At 49.9% G+C, this 18,674-nt stretch overlaps 1 protein-coding gene across 3 annotated transcripts in view; it reads left to right on the forward strand.

Moving 5' to 3' along the window:
- The window catches only part of IGSF3 (immunoglobulin superfamily member 3), a 72,327-nt gene that overhangs the window by 47,072 nt on the left and 6,581 nt on the right, over window positions 1–18,674 (forward strand). For 2 of the 3 annotated variants that reach the window (XM_015879543.1, XM_015879553.2), the window contains exons 5-7: window positions 682–1,083; window positions 3,615–4,019; window positions 16,843–17,253. In XM_015879543.1, coding sequence (XP_015735029.1) covers window positions 682–1,083; window positions 3,615–4,019; window positions 16,843–17,253 — 1,218 coding nt within the window. The remainder of the gene's footprint in view (window positions 1–681; window positions 1,084–3,614; window positions 4,020–16,842; window positions 17,254–18,674) is intronic. The other variant, XM_015879561.1, reaches the window with a different exon arrangement.

Raw genomic sequence — 18,674 nt, forward strand, 5'->3', positions numbered from 1 at the left:
CACTGGCTCTAGGAACAAACGTGGTGATTTTTCAAGGGTGCTAAGTGTCCATAACTCCAGCAGAAGACAACAGGAGTAACCAGCACTCAGTATCTCTGAAAAACTAGCCATAAAGCCTCACATCTCTGGGAAGCTCAGGATATTAACAGTGTTTTTGATGTTGCTAAACATCAATAGCTACCTCTAGCATTGGTAGCAGTGCGAGCTTGCGACAGCTTCACCCAAAAAGGTGTTGCAGAAATGGACGTGGCAAGATGCTGATCAGATTGACACCAACTGAAAAGCCCAGGGAAGCCCAGTTGGAAGCTTTTTTTCTTTTTGCAGAGCCGGTTGCATGCCCTGCATGTTGTAGCAACACAAATTCCCTCAAGCTTTGCTGAGACCCCCCAGCCTGGACCTGCGACCAGAAAACGTGGCAATGTCTCCTGAGCCATAGGCAGAGATTTTCCCCAGCTTTGGCCAACACCTGCTATGAGTGTGCAAGTCACCAGGAGCAGCTCGCTGCCCACAAGCTGGTTTTGGATGTGGTCACGCTTGAGCTTAAGACGTGCCTGGACCCAAAAGCGTGGGCAGTTTCCTGCACCTGGTAGAATACCTCTCTGGCCGGCAGCGTCCTTCTTGCAGACTGAGGAGTGGCAAGTGTGTATCATCTCCCCTGTGTGTATGCGTTTCTCTCCTTAGAGACCAGCATCTCCTTGGAGATTATCAACAATGCCAGCAGTGTCTTGGAAGGGGAAAGCCTGCGCTTTGGCTGCAATGTGCGCTCAAATGTGGGACCCCAAAGCCGCCTCTCCATCGCCTGGCAGCTGGTGGACAAGCAGAACCGGCGAAGTGAAATTGTGCGCCTGGATCGAGACGGCACCCTGCAGCCTGGCCCCTTATACGCCGAGCGCAGTAGCTATGGCGGCATCCAGATGGAGCAGGTCCGGCCTGGCTCCTTCACCCTGGAGATCTTCAACAGTGTCAGGGCAGACGAGGGCCACTACGAGTGCCGGGTGGCTGAGTGGACGCGGACACTGGATGGGGAGTGGCAGATAGCTGGGGAGCGACACGCTGGCACCCCAGTGACCATCACTGCTCTTGGTGAGTACTCAAGGTGTGAGGGCGGAGGGGCTGTGTCCCCTAGGAGCCTGGCCCACCCCCATTGCCTGTGAAATGGAGGCACTGGCTGACCACCGGCAGCTGCTGGATAGATCGGTGCAAAACTTCTGCGTGTCCTATGGTGTTTGAAGGCAAAATCCGAGGGCTAGCTGTGGCAGGGGCACAGCGGGGGGTGGCTGAGGAAGGCAAATTGGCTGTTGTCCTTCCAAGGAAAGACTGGCCATAATGTGATTGGTGCTGACGCGGTGCCCTACATCCCACCGGCCTGGGAGCTGGGCTGTGGGAAATGAGGTGGTGGTGCTCCATCTATGGCACGTGCCATCTTTGTGTGCCCTGGGCAAACCTCAGCTCAGCTCCCTAGATCAGGCGAAGGAAACAACAGGTGTCTGTTGGCCCATCAGAAGTCATGAACATCTCCATCGGCATCAGAAGCCCACAGAAGCCACGCATTGGGACCAGTCCTCACTGCCTCTGCTGGGAGGCCCTGAGCAGCTGGCCCAGAACTGCAATATTGCTTGAGGCCAAGCTAGATTAGAAGCTGTGGTTGTTGAGTCTGGTACTCTGCTCTGCCAAAGAGGTCATCAGTTTCAAACGCAAACGACATCAGTGTAAGGGAGGAGTAAGTAGGATGTTAGGGATTTTTTGCATAGTCTGTATTACTTGGATCCTGCTCAGGCCTTGCTATATCAAGTCCTGGATCGATTCCCAAAGAGTTCTGCAGGAGACTGAAGAACTGATGGCTGTTTCTGCAAGGCCACTGATTTACAGAGTGCCAGAGCCATAAACAATTGGTGCATGCTGTTGAAAAGTCAAGATATAATTTTTTTTATTATTATTATTATTCTCTACAGTATTAATCTTAAGTTTTGGCACGATGTGTGAGAGACCAGACTTTAAAGTCATATCGTACTCTGATTAAAATCTTGCTTTTTTTCTCCTTTCCTCCCCTTTGCTTTTGACCTTCTTTCAGAGGCTGTTCTGTTTAGAGCTAGAAAGCATTGCTGTAAAGCATCCAAAAGCAGTTAAGGATGTTCCTTTGTGAAGAATTCGAGGCAGGTTCTCAGCTGGCTTTGGCAGTATCTTTGTCTTGGGGTCAGTGCTGTACATCCATGTGTCAGCCATTCTCCTTATTCTGCAACTTGGGAAGGTTTATGGGGGTGAAACAATGTGTAGATGAAGTTGAGGTTTTAAAACAAACCACTTTTAGTTGTGCCAGAATTTAAGCTGCTGGAAATTGCCCAGCAGTTCCAAGAGGTGGGGTTGGAAGGCAGTTGTCTCTCTACTTCCACCCCTTGTCCCAGAGAAATTTCTGACTGTTGAGCATATCCTGCCAAGTCCTAAGAAGGTCTTCATTCTATAACTAACAAAGCTAAAGTAGCTCAGTAAGATTTAGTGATGAAAATACCAAATACTGTTTTACTGCTGCTGAATCTGATATTTTTTCTTCAGATTAATGCTTTTGAAGTGTCTTGAGAAACTCAAATGGAAGGTGCTAAGGAAGAGTAAGAGAGTTTTATTGCTACCAAAAAGTGCTAGTAAAAAAAAGTGCAGTAGGTTTAGTGACACTCACATTTCAAGTTAAGATCTAATCACTTGCTAGTCTGCCAAGGTAAAAAACTCTTTAGCTGAACCAGCACAGATGATGTTTAAATCCATAAATCTAGATATTGTGTGGTTCTGAAGCAACAGCCAGAAGAGGAATGTGCTTTCAGTTGAGAACATCATGCCCTTGGATTTCAGAAGTTCTCAAGTGCCTAGCAAGGGATTTCAGTCCCCAGCTGATGGGAAGGAGAGGGCAAGCAAGGTGAGAGAGAAAGGGAATACCAAAGCCTGCCTGGAGGCCCAGCAGAGCCCTGCAGGAAGTGAAGGCTTATTGGAGAAGCTGCTGGCAGGGAACAAAGTCCCTGCTGTATCTACAGGCTGTGTGGAAGTGTCAGATCAGATAGTATTTTCTCTCTCCAGCTTGGAACAAATGAGCAATGGAAATTCTCTGACCAAAAATGTAAGCCAGTCAACTGGGAATATATTATCTTTGTTATTAATAGGCTTCTGGTTTGAAACTCCCCTTAACCAACAAAGTACTGGGAGTAGACAAGTGAAAATGTGTTGATTGGCTTGTGCAGTTGTACATGTGTGAGGATAACTATATCAACCATAGAACTATAAAGCTGTGATCCAGAGCTGAATGGAAAACATGCTGTATGAAGAAGTAACCAGCATTAGTTTATTTAGTTTATTTAATTAGTTTCATTCAGATTGCTGCCATCCTGGGATTCCATAACCTCTGCCAGGTTATAACCTCTCCAAAATGTGGAAGAAAGCTGTTTCTTCCCACTTTCCCCCACCTTTCTCTCACCTGCAGTGACCAGCTGTGGACCTGGAGCAGGGAACAAGGGGGGAGGGTCCCTTGGCAAGAGATGGCTGTGAATCATGACATCTACAAGTGCTCACGCTTGTTCCTCATGCAACATCAAGCCTTGTGCTTCAAGGCCCCTTTCTCTCTCTTTTTGCAGAGGCTGGCTTTGCTGTCACAGCTATTTCCCGCACCCCCGGGGTAACCTACAACGAGTCCTTTGACCTTCAGTGCATCATCAAACCACACTACCCATCCTGGGTGCCGGTGTCAGTGACGTGGCGCTTCCAACCGGCAGGCAGCAGCGAGTTTCATGACCTGGTCACCTTCACACGTGATGGTGGGGTCCAGTGGGGTGACAGGTACCTGGGCTTCCGGACACGTACTGCTATTGAGAAGGCTGAGTCTAGCAACAATGTGCGCCTCAGCATCAGCCGGGCTAGTGACACAGAGGCCGGCAAGTACCAGTGTGTGGCTGAGCTCTGGAGGAAGAACTACAACAGCAGCTGGACTCGGCTGGCAGACAGGACCTCCAACCTGCTGGAGATCAGGGTCCTACGGCCAGGTAAGTGCTGAGAATACACAGAGCAGTGGCTGGGAGATATGTCATGGGATGGGTACATGCCAGTACTGAGGATATCTGCCCAGAGGATGGACCCCTCTTGTGGCTGCAACTGACCCTTGGAAAAGACTTGGGTGGGACTCTTTGGTGGTGGATACATTGGAGTCTCTTTCTCTACCTTTGGGAATTGTGTCCTTTCTTTGCTCCTCGTGTGCCGTTCTCAAGGCTTGCTTCTGGAAGGTGAGGTGTGTGAGGCTTAGTCAAGTGTGCGAGCTGTTCTTTTGAAAGGAAGGTGGCTTTTGGAATGCCTCCTCCATTCATCAGAGCTCATAGAGAAAAGAGGGACAGGATCAAAGAAGAGTGATGCTTCCACCAGAGCCTGTATGTGCACACCTATCACAGGGGGTGTGCTGCAGCTCTTAGTAACTGGCTGTATCCCTTGCGCCGTTGGTGGCATCTTCAAAAGCAGCTGGTGTTTAAAGAGCCTGACTTTGATCTCTGTTAGATATTGAGCCCTGTCCAGCTGGAAGTCACCGAGTCCTTGGGTGCCCACGGGCAGTGTGCACCATGTAGGCAACAAGGATCTGGCTTGGCAGAGGCAATCAAAAAACATATGAGAAAACCTGTGCAGCCAGTAGCATTAGGAACCTTCTACAGGCTTTGCTGCTGACTTCTTGGTGGGTAGTGCCCCGTAATCTCCATGAGGGCTGCCAGGATTCAAGGTGAGGGTACTTGTGAAACCCTACTGAGCTGAATTATTTACTGCTGCCTCGGCCTTAGGGCTGGAGTTCCTGTTTGAAGTGAGGCTTTTAGCACCTTTGAGACTCTTGGCTTAGGTCTTTGTAATACTGTCAGTCCTGCCCTTGTGTTCCTGTGCAGAGGAATGCCTCCCTAGGGTTTGTCTTCTGTCTTGAGGGTTGTTTTTCTTCTCTCAATGGCTTTTTTATACTCTTCCACCTTCCTCAACCCTCAGCATGTCTTTGCAAAAGTCAGGAGATGCTGCACACTCCCTCAAGAGTTCTCTACCTTCTTTCTTCCTCCATCCTCCCCTCCCTCTTCCCTTGCCCTCATCTCCAGGTTAATATTCTCTATTTGTCTTGATTATCCTGCCTTGTGAGACGTTTTTCTGCTCTCAAGGTCATGTTTCTGATGTTCGTCATTTTAGCTTATTTCCCTGTGAAACAGCAGCGACTGGAGATGGTCCCTGGAGTAATATGCTTCTTTATGGCATGTTTCTGTGCTTGTATATGTGTGAGACAGTGTGGAAGAGAGCATCTGTGTTACAGCTCAGTGTGACCAGGAGGATATTTAAACTACGCTCTGGCAGCCGGTTCCCTTTTACTGGTGTAGTAGCCATCAAGTGATTAACAGAACAAGTGACATAGGTCTCCATGGTTCTTAGCTCCTCTCTCTATCTCTTCTTCAAAAGGGGTCGTTTGGGACCCTGAACAGAGTTGAATGTCTAAGAATGCTGTCATAGTCCAGGCCTGTAGCCCCAAAGTCCCCTTAATCTGGCATAATTTCTGTCCCAGTCTCCTTTCCTTTGCCACTAGCCCTAAGCCCCTGCCTTGACCCATATACCAGTGAGTCTGGGGAGAGCTATCTCCTAAAAACCTCTGCTCCCTATTTGTCAAAGTGACCTTTCTGTTTGACAGGTTCCAGGTGCAGAAGTGGCAATCGATAGATGTCTGCCTTTGAAGTGTGTTGTGGTGAGAAAGGTAAAACAGTGGCTCGACTGCTTCATTAATCTCTCTGCTTTGTGAAGTCCCGAATTCTCAAGGGATTAGATGCTGGAGCCCCTCTTGGTGTGCTGGTTTGCTGTTTCAGCACTTCGGCCATCTCTTCTTGGCAGTGTTGCAGTGGAAAGTGTTTGCAGCTGCAGGAGTGGCAGCTCCTGTTCTGAATTGGTGCATGTTAACATGGCTGCAACAGAACTTCACCTGCTGCTGTATCAGGTGAAGCTCCAGTGTTTCTCTTTCATGGCTGATTTCCATGGTGTCAGGCTAAGGGACATGCTGCCACAGGCAGCTTCTGTGTGTTTTCAATGGAGAGAGAGCATGTTGCACTGCCGTAGAGTGAGTACGGGGTTGTAACTTCTATGGGCTGATTGTGGGAAAGATTTTGGGCCAGAGAGGTGATCAGCTAGGTTGCTTGCGGCTGTTTCATGTCCTTCCAAGGCAGTGCTCTCCTTCCAGCTTGTAAGCTGCCTGTTGTTTCTGTCTTGGTGAGCTCATGTTGCAGCAAAAGGGGAGGAACAATATAAGTCAGCTCAGTTTGTGCCAGCTGCTTCCCCAAAGCCAAAGCTGGCAGGAGATGAGGCAGAGGAACGTGGGCTGAGCTTGGAGCAAGCCCCACGTGCATGGGTGAAGAACTCTTCCCACCTGCAGCCTTTTGAGGGGCTTCTATTTTCCTGTTCTGCAGACCCTGGGTCTTTCAGCCCCTGAAGTTGGGGTGTTCTCTGAGGGTTCCTCACCTCTCTGTCCTTGGAGGGGGCCAGACATGGGAGTACACCCTGGTGCTGTGGTGTTAGAGGAAGACGCTATGCAAGTTTCTTTTGAATCCAGGTGCAAGTGTTTTCATTTATCAGTTCCTCATGCATTGCTGGGAGAACACATGTCCCGTGATGCTTTATGAAGCCCAGGAGGGATGCAGGAGGTGTATGGGGGACAAGGAGGATCTCAGGGCTGACAGGCTTGCTTAGTTTGTGGCTCCTTCACAGATCTTGGTTCCCCCTGCCAAGTTTAGAGAGGTGGAGCAGCTACTTGCAAGCAGTGTGCATCTGTGCAGTCTGTGGGACCCAGACAAGGGCAGCAGACAGTCCCTGGCAGCACAGTAGGTGGTGGGGGCTGTGCTGTGATCTGGGCAGGCTAGGACGTCTGGGTATGATTCTTTTGGCAAGAAGGCTCAAGGAGATTTGTGCTGCTGTATTAAATTGCTATTGTCCTTGTGCGCATTCCCTGACTTATCTTTCCCCGGCAGCGAGCGTGGGGGGATTTGGCAGAGCTCTGGGGGTCTGATCACAGCTCCTTCGCAGGAGCTGACTCTGGGGAGGTAGGCTGGCTTCACTGCAGGGATCGCTCTGTCCCCATCCCCGTGTACAGCTCGACACAGCCCTTCTTGGCCCCACGCTGCAAGCTGCACGCAGTTAGCCTCTGATAAATGCATGGCCACCTTGTGCCCCCAAGTTGATGTCTTTTTCTCATCTTCTGCCCTTCCTGTTCCTCCCTCCTGGCGTCATCCCTCCGCCGGCCCTTTCATGACTAATCCTGAGGCTGGCACACAGGGAGAAGCTGCAGTCACCTCTATAAATCTGTCCTCTTGCTACTGGGTTTTTTGACTGTAATGAACGTGGGAGGAGGGATGGGGAGGGGTGAAGAGAGATGAGAACTGGGGTGCTGGGCTCCTTGCTGCTTTTTCACAACCTGGGCTACAACAGATTGATTGACCTGGGAGCCATCGAGCAAACAAGATGTCAGGCTCTTCATTGGAGCATTAATTAGCTTTCAGGATCTCTCCAGAGGCTGCTCCATATAGTTTGGTTTACGAGAAGCCGTCTGGTTGAAACTTAACACAGAGGGTGAGGGAGAAGGCTCCTCTGTTGGCCTTGGAGTGGTGGGGAACAGTTGTGCCTTCAGTTTCTTTGGGATCAGGATGAGACAGGGCTTTGTCGCTCCAGCTGTGCTGTGCCTGGAGGGTTGCAGAGCTGTCCCTCTAAAGGTGACCCCTGGCAGCAGCCTCACTGAATTTGTGTCACTGGAGAAACCTGAGGAGAGAGAAGAGGACCCTTAGCTTGTGGCCCAGGCAGATCAGCATCCTGCTGATGTTTCCCTCTAAGACATGGTCAGCAGCCAAGCAGGTGGTGACCGTACAGACTGAGGATGCTGGTAGGACAAGAAGATCTGGAAAAATAAACTGCCTTATGGGCATTCTTAACACTGGGAGATGACTGGTTTTTCCAACAGTTGCCAGGACACTTGCAGAGGTCTGTGAGACTTTCTCTAACAAGTGAAAATTGGGTACTACTACCTTTCTTCCTTCTGATTTCTTAATAATATCTATGTGCGAGGAGTGCTCCTGTGTTTGGATGTGGAAAGAGGCCTTTTCTACATTGATGGCCAGTGGTGTACTGACCTCTCCCAGACCCTTCAGTGGAGGCGCAGATGAGTGTGGACCACAAGATGCGTGCTTTAAAACCCAATGCTTTTGGCTGCTGGCAGAATCCAACAATGAAGTTCAACAACGAAAGTTAATGAGGTGGAAACTTCCCTGCACAAGTGGAGTCTGGAAAGTTATCTCAAGTTTGCTGCTTGCTTGATCTCAGAGTGGTTTTGCTCTGTAGAATAGAACTACTTCCCTGCTTTAAAGCCTTCTGCTCCATCTGGCAAATAGCTGTGCTCTTGCTTGAGTGATGGAGGAGTTCAAGAGGCACTCAGCAGGGACAGGAGGCTGCTCGTCAGCAGCCGTGACTGTGGTGCAGAGCAGCCTCCTGCCCCCCATGTGCTCAGAGCTTCACTCCTTCCTTCTTGCTGCCCACAGGTGAGACCTTCTGTCCTCCTTCAGCACTGCTGCTCCTCCCTGCCAGCTTTCAGCACGCTGAGAAAGCAGGAGGAGGGGGCTCAGTGGTGCATGATTCAGGGCTGTGCTGTTGTACAAACCTGCATTTACAGCCCAGCTGGAGCCTTTTTTCTCCTCCAGTTGGCACAGGTGGGTTTGCTTTCTCCACCTCTTTTCCCTTGGGTTTATACTCATGGCAGCCTCTTAGCCTTGCACATTTGCCCTGAGTTGGGTGTCCTGAGGCAGCTGGACTTGCTGCTGCCTCTTCGGCACAGTTATTTATCCCAGACTGACACCCTGGTGTGCTTTTTCTCCACACCTGCTCCCAGCACCCTCATCTCTCTGTATTGTCATTGTCATAGACCCATGAGGGCCCAATCTTCTCACTGCTATTGTGGTGGGTAGTTTATCCTCTGATATCATAGAATCATAGAATTGTTTGAGTTGGAAGGGACCTTTAAAGGTCATCTAGCATAATTCTGCTGTGATGAACAGCTAGATCAGGTGCTTGGAGCCCTGTCCAGCCTCCTATTGAATGTCTACAGGGCATTGCTAGTAAATACAGATTTAAGGTGGTGTTTTTGCACATGGACACATCTGCATGAGGAAGCTCAAAAAAAAGACTGCCATATCCACATGTGCCCACTTGTGAGCAGGGGGAAGGAGTTTGTGCCAGATGTACTGCGACATTCCCAGTCCTGTGGCAGGGATGCTGACGTTGGCCTTGTGGGATCAGAGCTGGATTTCACCTGCCCTTGCCTTTGATTTCTCATCGCTGATGTGGGAATGTACTTGGATTCTCTGCAGGTTTGCCTGTGAACTGTTGCTGTAAGCCTGATGATCACATTGCTGACTGCAAGGGCTTCCCTGCAAAACACACCCAAGGGCATGGCCTGAGAAGCTGGATTTTAAATGTGTGAAGCATCTCAGATGAATTTGACAAAGTTAAGGAGCCAGAATGCATCCTTGTATTTAGCAGGATCCTAACTGTGCTCAGCCTGCTTCATGTGTGCCCACTGATCTTGCTGCAGGTTGCCTTGCCTTTCAGCCCTCAAACGAAACCGATGACATCAGGATATGTGGGCTGTGTGAAGAATATACTACTCTTCAAATTAGTGCTCTTCCCAGTTACTTTTTGCACTTCAAATTTTTCACTTTCATTTCAGAGCATTCCGTGTTGCTCTCTCACTGATACCTCATGAGTGATCTTCCGCTGCCTCTTGGAGTGTGATTTTACAGAAGCAGAACATCAGCCTGTTTGCAGACTGCACTCATGAAACTTCTTTGATGTTGTCTTGAATGTCTTCTTGCCACCCTCCTCAGCTTCTCATTGATTTCCTGTTTGATCTCCTTGGACTGTAATATTCTGCAGTGAGCAGTTGCTCATCACTTCCTTGCTCTAAAGCTTTGTGCATTCCTCATGTCCTTGAAGCCCTCAAAAGCAGCCATCGGGGTGGTCCTGGGACTGCCAGCCCTTTGGGCAGAGATAGCACTGGTTTCACTCTTCTTTCTCCAGTCCATGGAGCCTAAGGCCATCTGCTGGACTCCATTATATGAGTAGCCCAGTCCCAATTACTGTGAATCCTCTGCTCTCAACCTCCATGAGTGTTGGTTCAGCTGATGAGCTGGGGTGTCTTGTGCTGTAAGTGATGGCTTCTCAGCAACTTTGCTCTTCAGCACAACGGTGCTAAAAAGCCTGCGTAGTCAGGTGGTTCAGCAATGCCCATGTAAAGGAAATAACTTCAGTAAAACAAAGCTAGCCATTTTTTCCAGTGGTGATTTTACCTGTGAAGCTGATGGTCAGATGTCAGCAGAACATATAGGGGGCAATAGAAGCAGTGATTTTCAAGAACTTTAGTTCTTAAGGGACTGATTATTTTTGGTTTTCTGCCTGTCTTGACCACGGTCGAAGACCTACATACTGGGTTCATTGAAGCTACAGTCTGCGTACGTCAAAATGGGAGACTATGGAAATGCTAAATCTGTGTCTTAGAGTCTTTTATGTTAACGCGTATACATAACAGTTGTCTCCTAGGGCCATTGTATTTTCTTAAATAGGAATTTGGGATGCTGTCAAAGAAAATTCCTAGTTTTCCCTGTCCTGTATAATAGGGAAGCACAGAGTCCAGAGAATGATGGATCTGTAGTCTATCCTGCTGTAATACTTCCTGTGTCCTTAAGAAGTTTAAGATGACAATGTGTTGAGAAACGTCAGATGGCTCATTTCTTTCAGTTGTTCTTCCACACAGTAGATGGATTCATCAATTAGATTATGGAGGCAGCAGTATCATGAACTCATGAATCATGAGTTTAGGTTTCACAAGGCAAGTGGAGCTGATCTGGCACTTGATTGCTCAGAGGGAAATGATCCTTAGCCCTGGCACTTAAGCTGGCCGCATGGTCTTGTACCATTCCTTATGCCAGTGTTGATCCCACTGCAGTAAATTAACCTGGTGAAAAGAAATAATTAACAATGAGTGGAGTGAGTGAGCTCTTGTATGGCTTTGGTTGTGTCTTCCCCAGTATCTGTACACTGGTAGCTGGGGCTAGCAGAGCTAGTGCAGGTAGTACAAAAAGCCTCACAGTCCTTTGTGACGTCCATCTGGGGGGCTTGCTCTCTGGGTGGCAAGAAAATAGCATTTCATGTCATTCTTGGCATCTCATCTCACTGTGCATAGCAGCCAGCTGTTCAATGGGAGCCTCTGAAACAGCACAAGTCAAACACAGTGAGCAGGAAGAAGACGAATTGCAGTCACAGTTAAGGGGAGCAGCTCTGTGCAGGGGTGCACCTAGAACTTTTCAGGTGTCTTTCTTACACTCGGTGAGGAATTGTGGCCATTAATGACCAGACTCCAGATTGACATGAGAGTTTGTGCGTGGTGCTGCCATATGTGTTGTAACTTGCCCTTTGGCTGTGTTTAATTACTTTTTTCCCCCTCTAATTGACGTAGTCCTCTTTTGTTCGACTTCTTTCTGATGAAGGGTTGATTAAATATCTGTGTGTTACTTTTTTTTCTTTCCCTTGCTTTATCCTTGACGGCTGTAGCTTGGTACTGAATTTATCTTCTGGTGATCCTATCTCCATACTTTAATTTACAAGTGATCAGTGAGCCGTACGTTGTTCTCTGACAGCAGGCACAACTCATGCTGGGAGCCGTTTATTCCCTCCCCTCCCCTCTCCTGCACAACTTACACATTTATTTCAGGGTCTGACAGGAAGGTTTCTAATTTTAGAGCTGTGGGGCATTTTGATTTGGGTTATATTTGTGTTTGTTTTTATTCCTCCAAGGTAAATTGTCCCCGAGTCCTTGCTGTCCTGCAGGGAGACATGGTTTCTCAGGGAGGCTGTGAGGCCTGTCCCCAGGCTTAGCTGCAAGTCCTGGACCTCAGAGCCACTGGCTTTCCAGTTTCCTCCATCCCTGCAGGGACACACACAGCATTCTCCAGCTATGCCTGAAGACGTGCAGAGATTTTTTAGGTCACAGATGCAGGCTTCACCAAGGCCTGGCCCACCTGAGAAGGGGCAGAGGCTCCTCCAGAAAGGGTTAACGTTTCCTCTCCTTTCCGTGGAGCTGCTCTCACCGTAATTCAATCATGTCAGCCTGTTTGCAGGCAATAATTCATTGTTATAGGAACACTACAGTAAAGTGACAAGTTAATAACGGCAGTAATAATGGCAGGCAAAGTCTAATGCTATTTCCCATTCTCCTACTCCTGTTGCACCAGCAGAGGCCCATGTTGGCTAATGTAATTTGCAGACTCACTAATCCAGTTTCAGTAGGGATTGTGTTCTATTAAAAGGGAATAACAGCAGTTGGTAGCTGTGCTACCATGTTCCTGGCCCCTCTGGGAGACTGTGCTGGCTCTGAAAGTCTTTGTTTTTGCGGTGATTTCTGTGCAACACTTAAGCCTATCGAGTAAGCTTCTCATAGGACCCATTCCTCTTTCTCCTTAATGTGAACACCTTTCCTCTGGCTCCTCTCTTCTGTGAAAGGGCCACTTGTTGCAGCTCCTGCATCTTTCCCTTTGTGCATTAACTTGCTTACAGCTAGCCTGGTGAGCACAAGGCACCCATCCCTTGTCATTTGGTCATTGTGCTGACGTGTGCTTGCTTGCTCTCATTGGCACTGTTCCCCACGGTCATCAGTGTGTGCCCTTGCGACACGCGAGGAGGTGGGGGAAGCTCTTCATCTGTGTTTTATGGAAGAGGTGGCAGAGGTGCCAAGTGTTAAAGCATGTCTCAGCCTGTGTCAGAGCGGTCGTCTGCATACCAGGTCTCTTGGAGCCAGGCAAGTAGGATTTAGGGCACAGGGTGTTCTCAGGGAAATGATGAAGCACTTCTGGGTGTGTGGCCGTTGTTAGTTATGCCGAAGTGTGACTGATGCCCCTCAGGTCCTATGCGTGAGCATCATCTTGGGGCTCCTGGAAATAGGTCTCTCCTGGCTGATCTGTTATACACCATCCCTGTTGTCAAACCCTGTGTGAGCTCAGGTTGGCTTGTCCCCATTTCTTCTCTCCCTATAGCCCTCACCTCCAAGCAGTGAGATCCCAGTGGACGCTTTTAGAAGTAGGGCAGTCCCCAGGAAGACTGTGCAGTACTTTACCAGTTGTCTCCAGAAAAGCACATCATCTGGAGGAACGCTCCCCAGAGGGTCACAGTCTCCAATGTGGGACACAGCAGGGCTTGCTGCCTTCCTGTGCCCACAACAGGCTCCCTGGGTGCCTCCATGCCCACTCATTCTACCCAATGGCAGCTGCCTGGGAGCATGCAGAGCTCAGTTGCCCCTCAGCTGGCAGCCCCCTTTTCCTTTGCAATGGGGGCGTGCTGGATTTTGCATGGTATTTTCTGTGAAGGAGGAGGGTACCTTCAGCTACAGTTAAATACTGTCATTGCCATAGTGGGCCAGACCTGGACCCCAGTGCACAGGTGCAAGCTTCCAAGGACCTCATAGAATCACTGAATATTCCAAGTTGGAAGGGACCCACAAGGACCATCAAGTCCAGTGCATGGCTCGGTGCAGGAACACCTGAAATTCAAGCCTTATATCTGAGAGTGATGTCTAAATGCTCCTTGAACTCTAGCAGCTTGGGGCTGTGACCACAGCCGTGGGGAACCTGTTCCAGGGCCCATCCCTCAGCCTGGGAATTAATGTAAAGGGCTTGTAATACTGGAGGACACTGCATGAGGTGACGTGATGGGGTTACCCACATTGGTTCAGGACAGCATTTCTCTGTGTCATTGGGCAGCTGATATCTGCAGTCTTGGTGCTGATTTGAGGGCCCCAGCACTGTTAAAGAATACAATCCGTTTTGTGTAGCTGATTTATGAAAATTATGAGAATTGTAACCGTGACTCGTTGCCAGTGTAAATTGAGAGCCTCAACAGCATATGCCAGGCCAATTACAACATGTCAAAGTATGATATCCTCTTTAATGGCACCCTCTAGGGAGCTGGGAGATGTTGTGGCAACAGGATTATGGCTTGTCGATAATATGCAGAGTAGTTTCACCTAGACGTGTGCACCTGTTTCGCTCCCTAAGCAGATGTTCGGGAGGCTGCTAAGAGAACATCAGCCTCCTGACAGTACAGCAGCAGCCACCCGTAACCCTGCCAGCTGACATGGCTGCACCCACCACCTGGGTGCTCTGGGCATAGAATCACAGAATAGTTTTGGTTGGAAGGGACCTTGGAGATCATTCTGTGCCCAGCCCCCTGCTATAGGCAGATATACCTCCCACTAGACCAGGTTGCTCAAAGCCCCATCCAGCCTGACCTTTAATAGCTCCTGAGAGGGGCCACCTACAACCTCACTGGGTGCTCAGTGGAGCATGCTGTGCCCGTGGGCAGCCTGTATGCTCAGCAGACAGAGGCTGAGCTCTTTCCTGGCCCTCTGCCCAGGCACATCCCCAGGCCAGGAAAGGGAGTTTCCCATTGTCAGAGGGCAAGGTTTGGCTGGCTGGATGCCTGGCATGTCAAGTCTTCTTGCAGTCACATTCAGCAACTACAGCTATTTCCATGTCATGCGGTAACTTAAACATGACCTGGCAAGTCGCACGGGGCATGAAGAGATCCGCTTTGCATTGAAGCAGCCTTAACTAGCAGGATGTCAGAGCTGTGGCTCCCTGCGGGGCCTTCTGTCCCAGTGGGAGCACTGCAGAAGTCATCATCCCATCGCTGAAGGCCTGGGCCCTGGGGTAGCTCCAATTCCCAATGCACATCTTGGTGCTGAGCAACCCCGCCACACGCAGCATGTGTATATGCTGCATTTTAATAGATATAGGGCTACTGACTTAACATACACAGTTGCTATAGTAACAGAGGTTTCCTTAGTAACGGTTGCAGAAAATAATCCAGCACCAATTAAAAATAAACTGTTTGGAAAGGGGGCTGGGGGAGGAAGGAAGCTGCCAAGCATCACCTTCCACGTTATTGGCTCCTCTCTCGGGGACTCAGAAGATTGATTAATGCCTGAAATAACCTTCCTTAACCAGCAGTGAGCCCAGAAGGTGGGATGTGCAGGCAGCTGAGGCTGCTGTCCTGGGCTGAAACAAAGGGGATGGATGGATGGTGTGTGTTGGGCAGTAGGGGTGCCACAGAAATACAGAGATATGATGCTAAATCTCTCCATTAAGTTGAAGTCTTTAATGGGGAAAAGCAAGGGGCTGCTTTCCTTCCTTCCCTCCCTCTGCTGTCTGCGTGTCATGCTTATAACACAGTCATCCAGGCTTTATTAGCATATTTATTAACGCTGTGGGCAAGGCAGGCTCCAGGGCAATGCCTTACCAGGATGCCTATCTCTGATACTGTATTGGAGCACAAAGTGTCACTGTAGCTGGAGTTTCTCCTTTCTGTTTGATGTTGTTTGTGCGTACCCTGTGTCGCCCTGGACAGCATCACTCATCACTTGTGCCGACAGGCATCCGAGACCCTGGGGTCCAGGGGAAGCTGGTAGGAAGGCGGAACTCAAAGTGAGAGAGGAGGCAGCGTGTCTTCCTCGCAAACATGGGATGCGTGGGCCGGGTTTCCAGGGCACAGATCTGCACAGCTCCCCTGGCAGATTTCAGCCTTCTGTGCCTGTAGTGCTGTGCTTCTGCCGTGCCTTTGGTGCCCAGTGGGTTTCATTAAGAGATTTGCAGATTGTGCACAGGGACTCTTCACTTGGCAGCCCCCTGTTCGAGGGGTGCAGCATGCAAGGCGGTGGTGGAGCTGGGAGAGGTCAGGATGGGCTGGCTGGAACAGCACAGCGCTATGGGCCTTCTGCATCTCAGCTATCATAAGCCATTATAGGGTGTTATTGGGACACCCTTCATCGGTTATGCCTAAACGTCAGCACTCAGATGAAGGTGGTGGCAGAAGCTGCATGTCTTTTCTGCCCTTTAGCTGGTGAGCTTTCCTCCAGGGCATACCCAGTGCAAGTGTCACATGAGGGCGCCTTGTATCCTCTGCAAGCAACAACGCCTTTGGTCCATGTTCACTGCAACCACTTGAACACATGCTGGGGAAGGCTCTATCTGCTCCTACAGGGAGGAGGAAATTGGAAACCAGCTTCTCTCTCTCCCCTACATGGACAAGACCTAACATCGTCCTTGATGCTGTGACCACTCAGCTAGCAGGATGGGAACTGCCATCGCACTTGGGAAGCAAGAGCAGTGGCGTGTCTGCAGCTTCTGTCAGGTTACACAATGCATGGTAGACTTGGGGCTGACACTCCTGACCACTTCCCTGGCTGTAGCCTGTCTGTGGCTTACGTGTCTGGGTGTTACTTGTCCCGACAGTGTGACAGCAATAGAGGCTTGTTTAATTCAGTCTTCCCGGAAATGGTTTTCTGTGAAACTGGTCAACAGCTCATTGGTATAAGCTGCAAATTGTGTGATTTCATTGTCAAAAAGCTCACCCTTGTGTCTAGAGATCTGTTGCTGAGTCAGGGAAGTTGAATCTGAGTGTAGCCTTCTTGCTGTGTTTGGTGCCTTAGACCACAGTGAAGTTGGAAGGGAGGATTTTAGAGGAGAAACTGTGAAAAAAGCAAGTCTTTTGTTGAAAGGACCTGGTGAGAGGATGCAGGAGTAAAAGGAAAGCAAATAAGAGGGCTTTGGTGAGAGAACACCTAAGAGCTCTTGTTCTGAAAGTCCAGTGCAAGTGGGACCCAGGCAGCCACTGGGTGCAGCCACGTGTGCAGCTAGGGGAGAGCTCTCGGGTCACCCAAACAGGTGAGTTTCTCTTCCATGTTCATGCCCCACCTTTTCTCACCCTCCTCTTGTCTCCTCCTGGCAGTGACCAAGCTGCAGGTCAGCAAGTCGAAACGGAGCATCACCCTGGTGGAGAACCGCCCCATTCCACTCAACTGCTCGGTGAAATCCCAGACCAGCCCCGACTCGCACTTTGCCGTGCTGTGGTACGTACACAAGCCCTCCGACGCCGATGGCAAGCTCATCCTGAAGACCACGCACAGCTCAGCCTTCGAGTACGGCACCTACGCTGAGGAGGAGGGGCTGCGGGGCAGGCTGCAGTTTGAGCGCTCAGCATCAGGAGGGCTCTTCAGCCTGACGGTCCAGCGGGCTGAGGTCCGCGACAGCGGCAGCTACTACTGCCACGTGGAGGAGTGGCTGCTCAGCCCCAACCACGCCTGGTACAAGCTGGCAGAGGAGGTGTCAGGACGGACAGAGGTCACCGTCAAGCAGCCAGGTAGTGCACAGTGTGCTGGTGGGGTCTTTTCTGGTCGATGGGGCATCTCGTGCTGAGCAACTGGGGTCCCGCACTCTTCTTGCCTCTCAGTTTTTTCACCCACTGTTTGCATCCTCGTGCCTGTGCATCCCTGCACAAATGGATATTCTCCCAGCAGTGTAACCCTCCTCCATTTAGGCTGGGTTGATATACATTCCAGCGTTCTACGTGAAGGATGTCAGCCTCCCTCTATCAGAGCAGCCACTGTAACCACCCTGGTTTCTTTATCCTCAAGAGCATCATGTAGCAAGAGTGTCAGCTAGCGACCTGATGAGAGAAAACTGCTGTGTGCCTGCCTAGGAAAGCATTGTCATGTTTTGCTGCACACAGTCTCTATCTTGGCAGGCGGGGAGAGTCTTATCTCTTTTCCCTCTGCACTGTATGCATGAGATGTGAGTAATGAGCTTAATGAGGTGGGGGAGCTGGCTGCCGGGAGGTGAGAAATCTGCTCTGGTGGTGGTTTCTGTGGTAAAGGACATCCCTGGTAAAGGCAGGCCAGCATAAGCTGGGGACGGAGCCCTGATTTCATGCAAAGAGGGGAGGCAGAGGGGCAAAGACCCTCTGAGAGCAGTTTGCACCCCATGCATGCTGAGGCAGAGCGTCATTACTTCACAAAGAAGCCTGCCATGCTCCTGCTTGCCCCAGATGCCTATTTCTGAAGAATAAAATCCTTCAGGCAGGGAGGAAACAGCTGGATAGTGGGACCAGGATTTCTAAGTGAATTTTCTCCTGTCTGGATTTGGCTAGCTCAGTGTAGGCTGTCTGAAAGGGTGTGGGAATGATACTGGGTATGGTCCACAGCCAGTGCCCAAAGTGTTTGTTCTTTTGGTTGTGCAGGGGGCACAGCATGCCAGAGCACACTGTTCACTGCTGGTCCCAGCTGCTTGTTTCCCTCTGCAAGTTCCTGAGATGGCTGTGGGGCCGTCAGGAAGGGGAAAGTTGTGATCTGTCCCCTCCTATGCATCACTGTGCAGTGCCCATTGCTTACCGGAGCAGCTGTACCAGGGAAGTCCAAGCTGTGCCCCTTCATTGAGGTTGTGAAGGAATTTGGAGTGTACCACACGTCATTTCGCATAAAAGAGCTGATTGCAATCACTCCTGCTGTATCAATGAAGCTATGGAGCAAAAACCAGGGGCATTCCCAATGCAGCAAAACACTGTGTGACTTTGCCCTTGTGCCACTTCTCGTTTTGCAGTGGTGTTTCCCTATAATCAGCTGTCCCTCCTCTGCTTTTTTTTCCCTTTTCCCACAGCAGGAGAGCTTACTGGTTGGGGTGTGACCAGCCTCATGCCTTCCACAACAGGAAAATGTGAAAAGATTGGGGCGTGACCTCCCTCCATGAGGTTTAATGCACTAGGGACCCCTCAAGTACTAGTAGATG

This window comes from Coturnix japonica, chromosome 1 (genome assembly GCF_001577835.2).
Source record: "Coturnix japonica isolate 7356 chromosome 1, Coturnix japonica 2.1, whole genome shotgun sequence".
Lineage (NCBI taxonomy): Eukaryota > Metazoa > Chordata > Aves > Galliformes > Phasianidae > Coturnix > Coturnix japonica.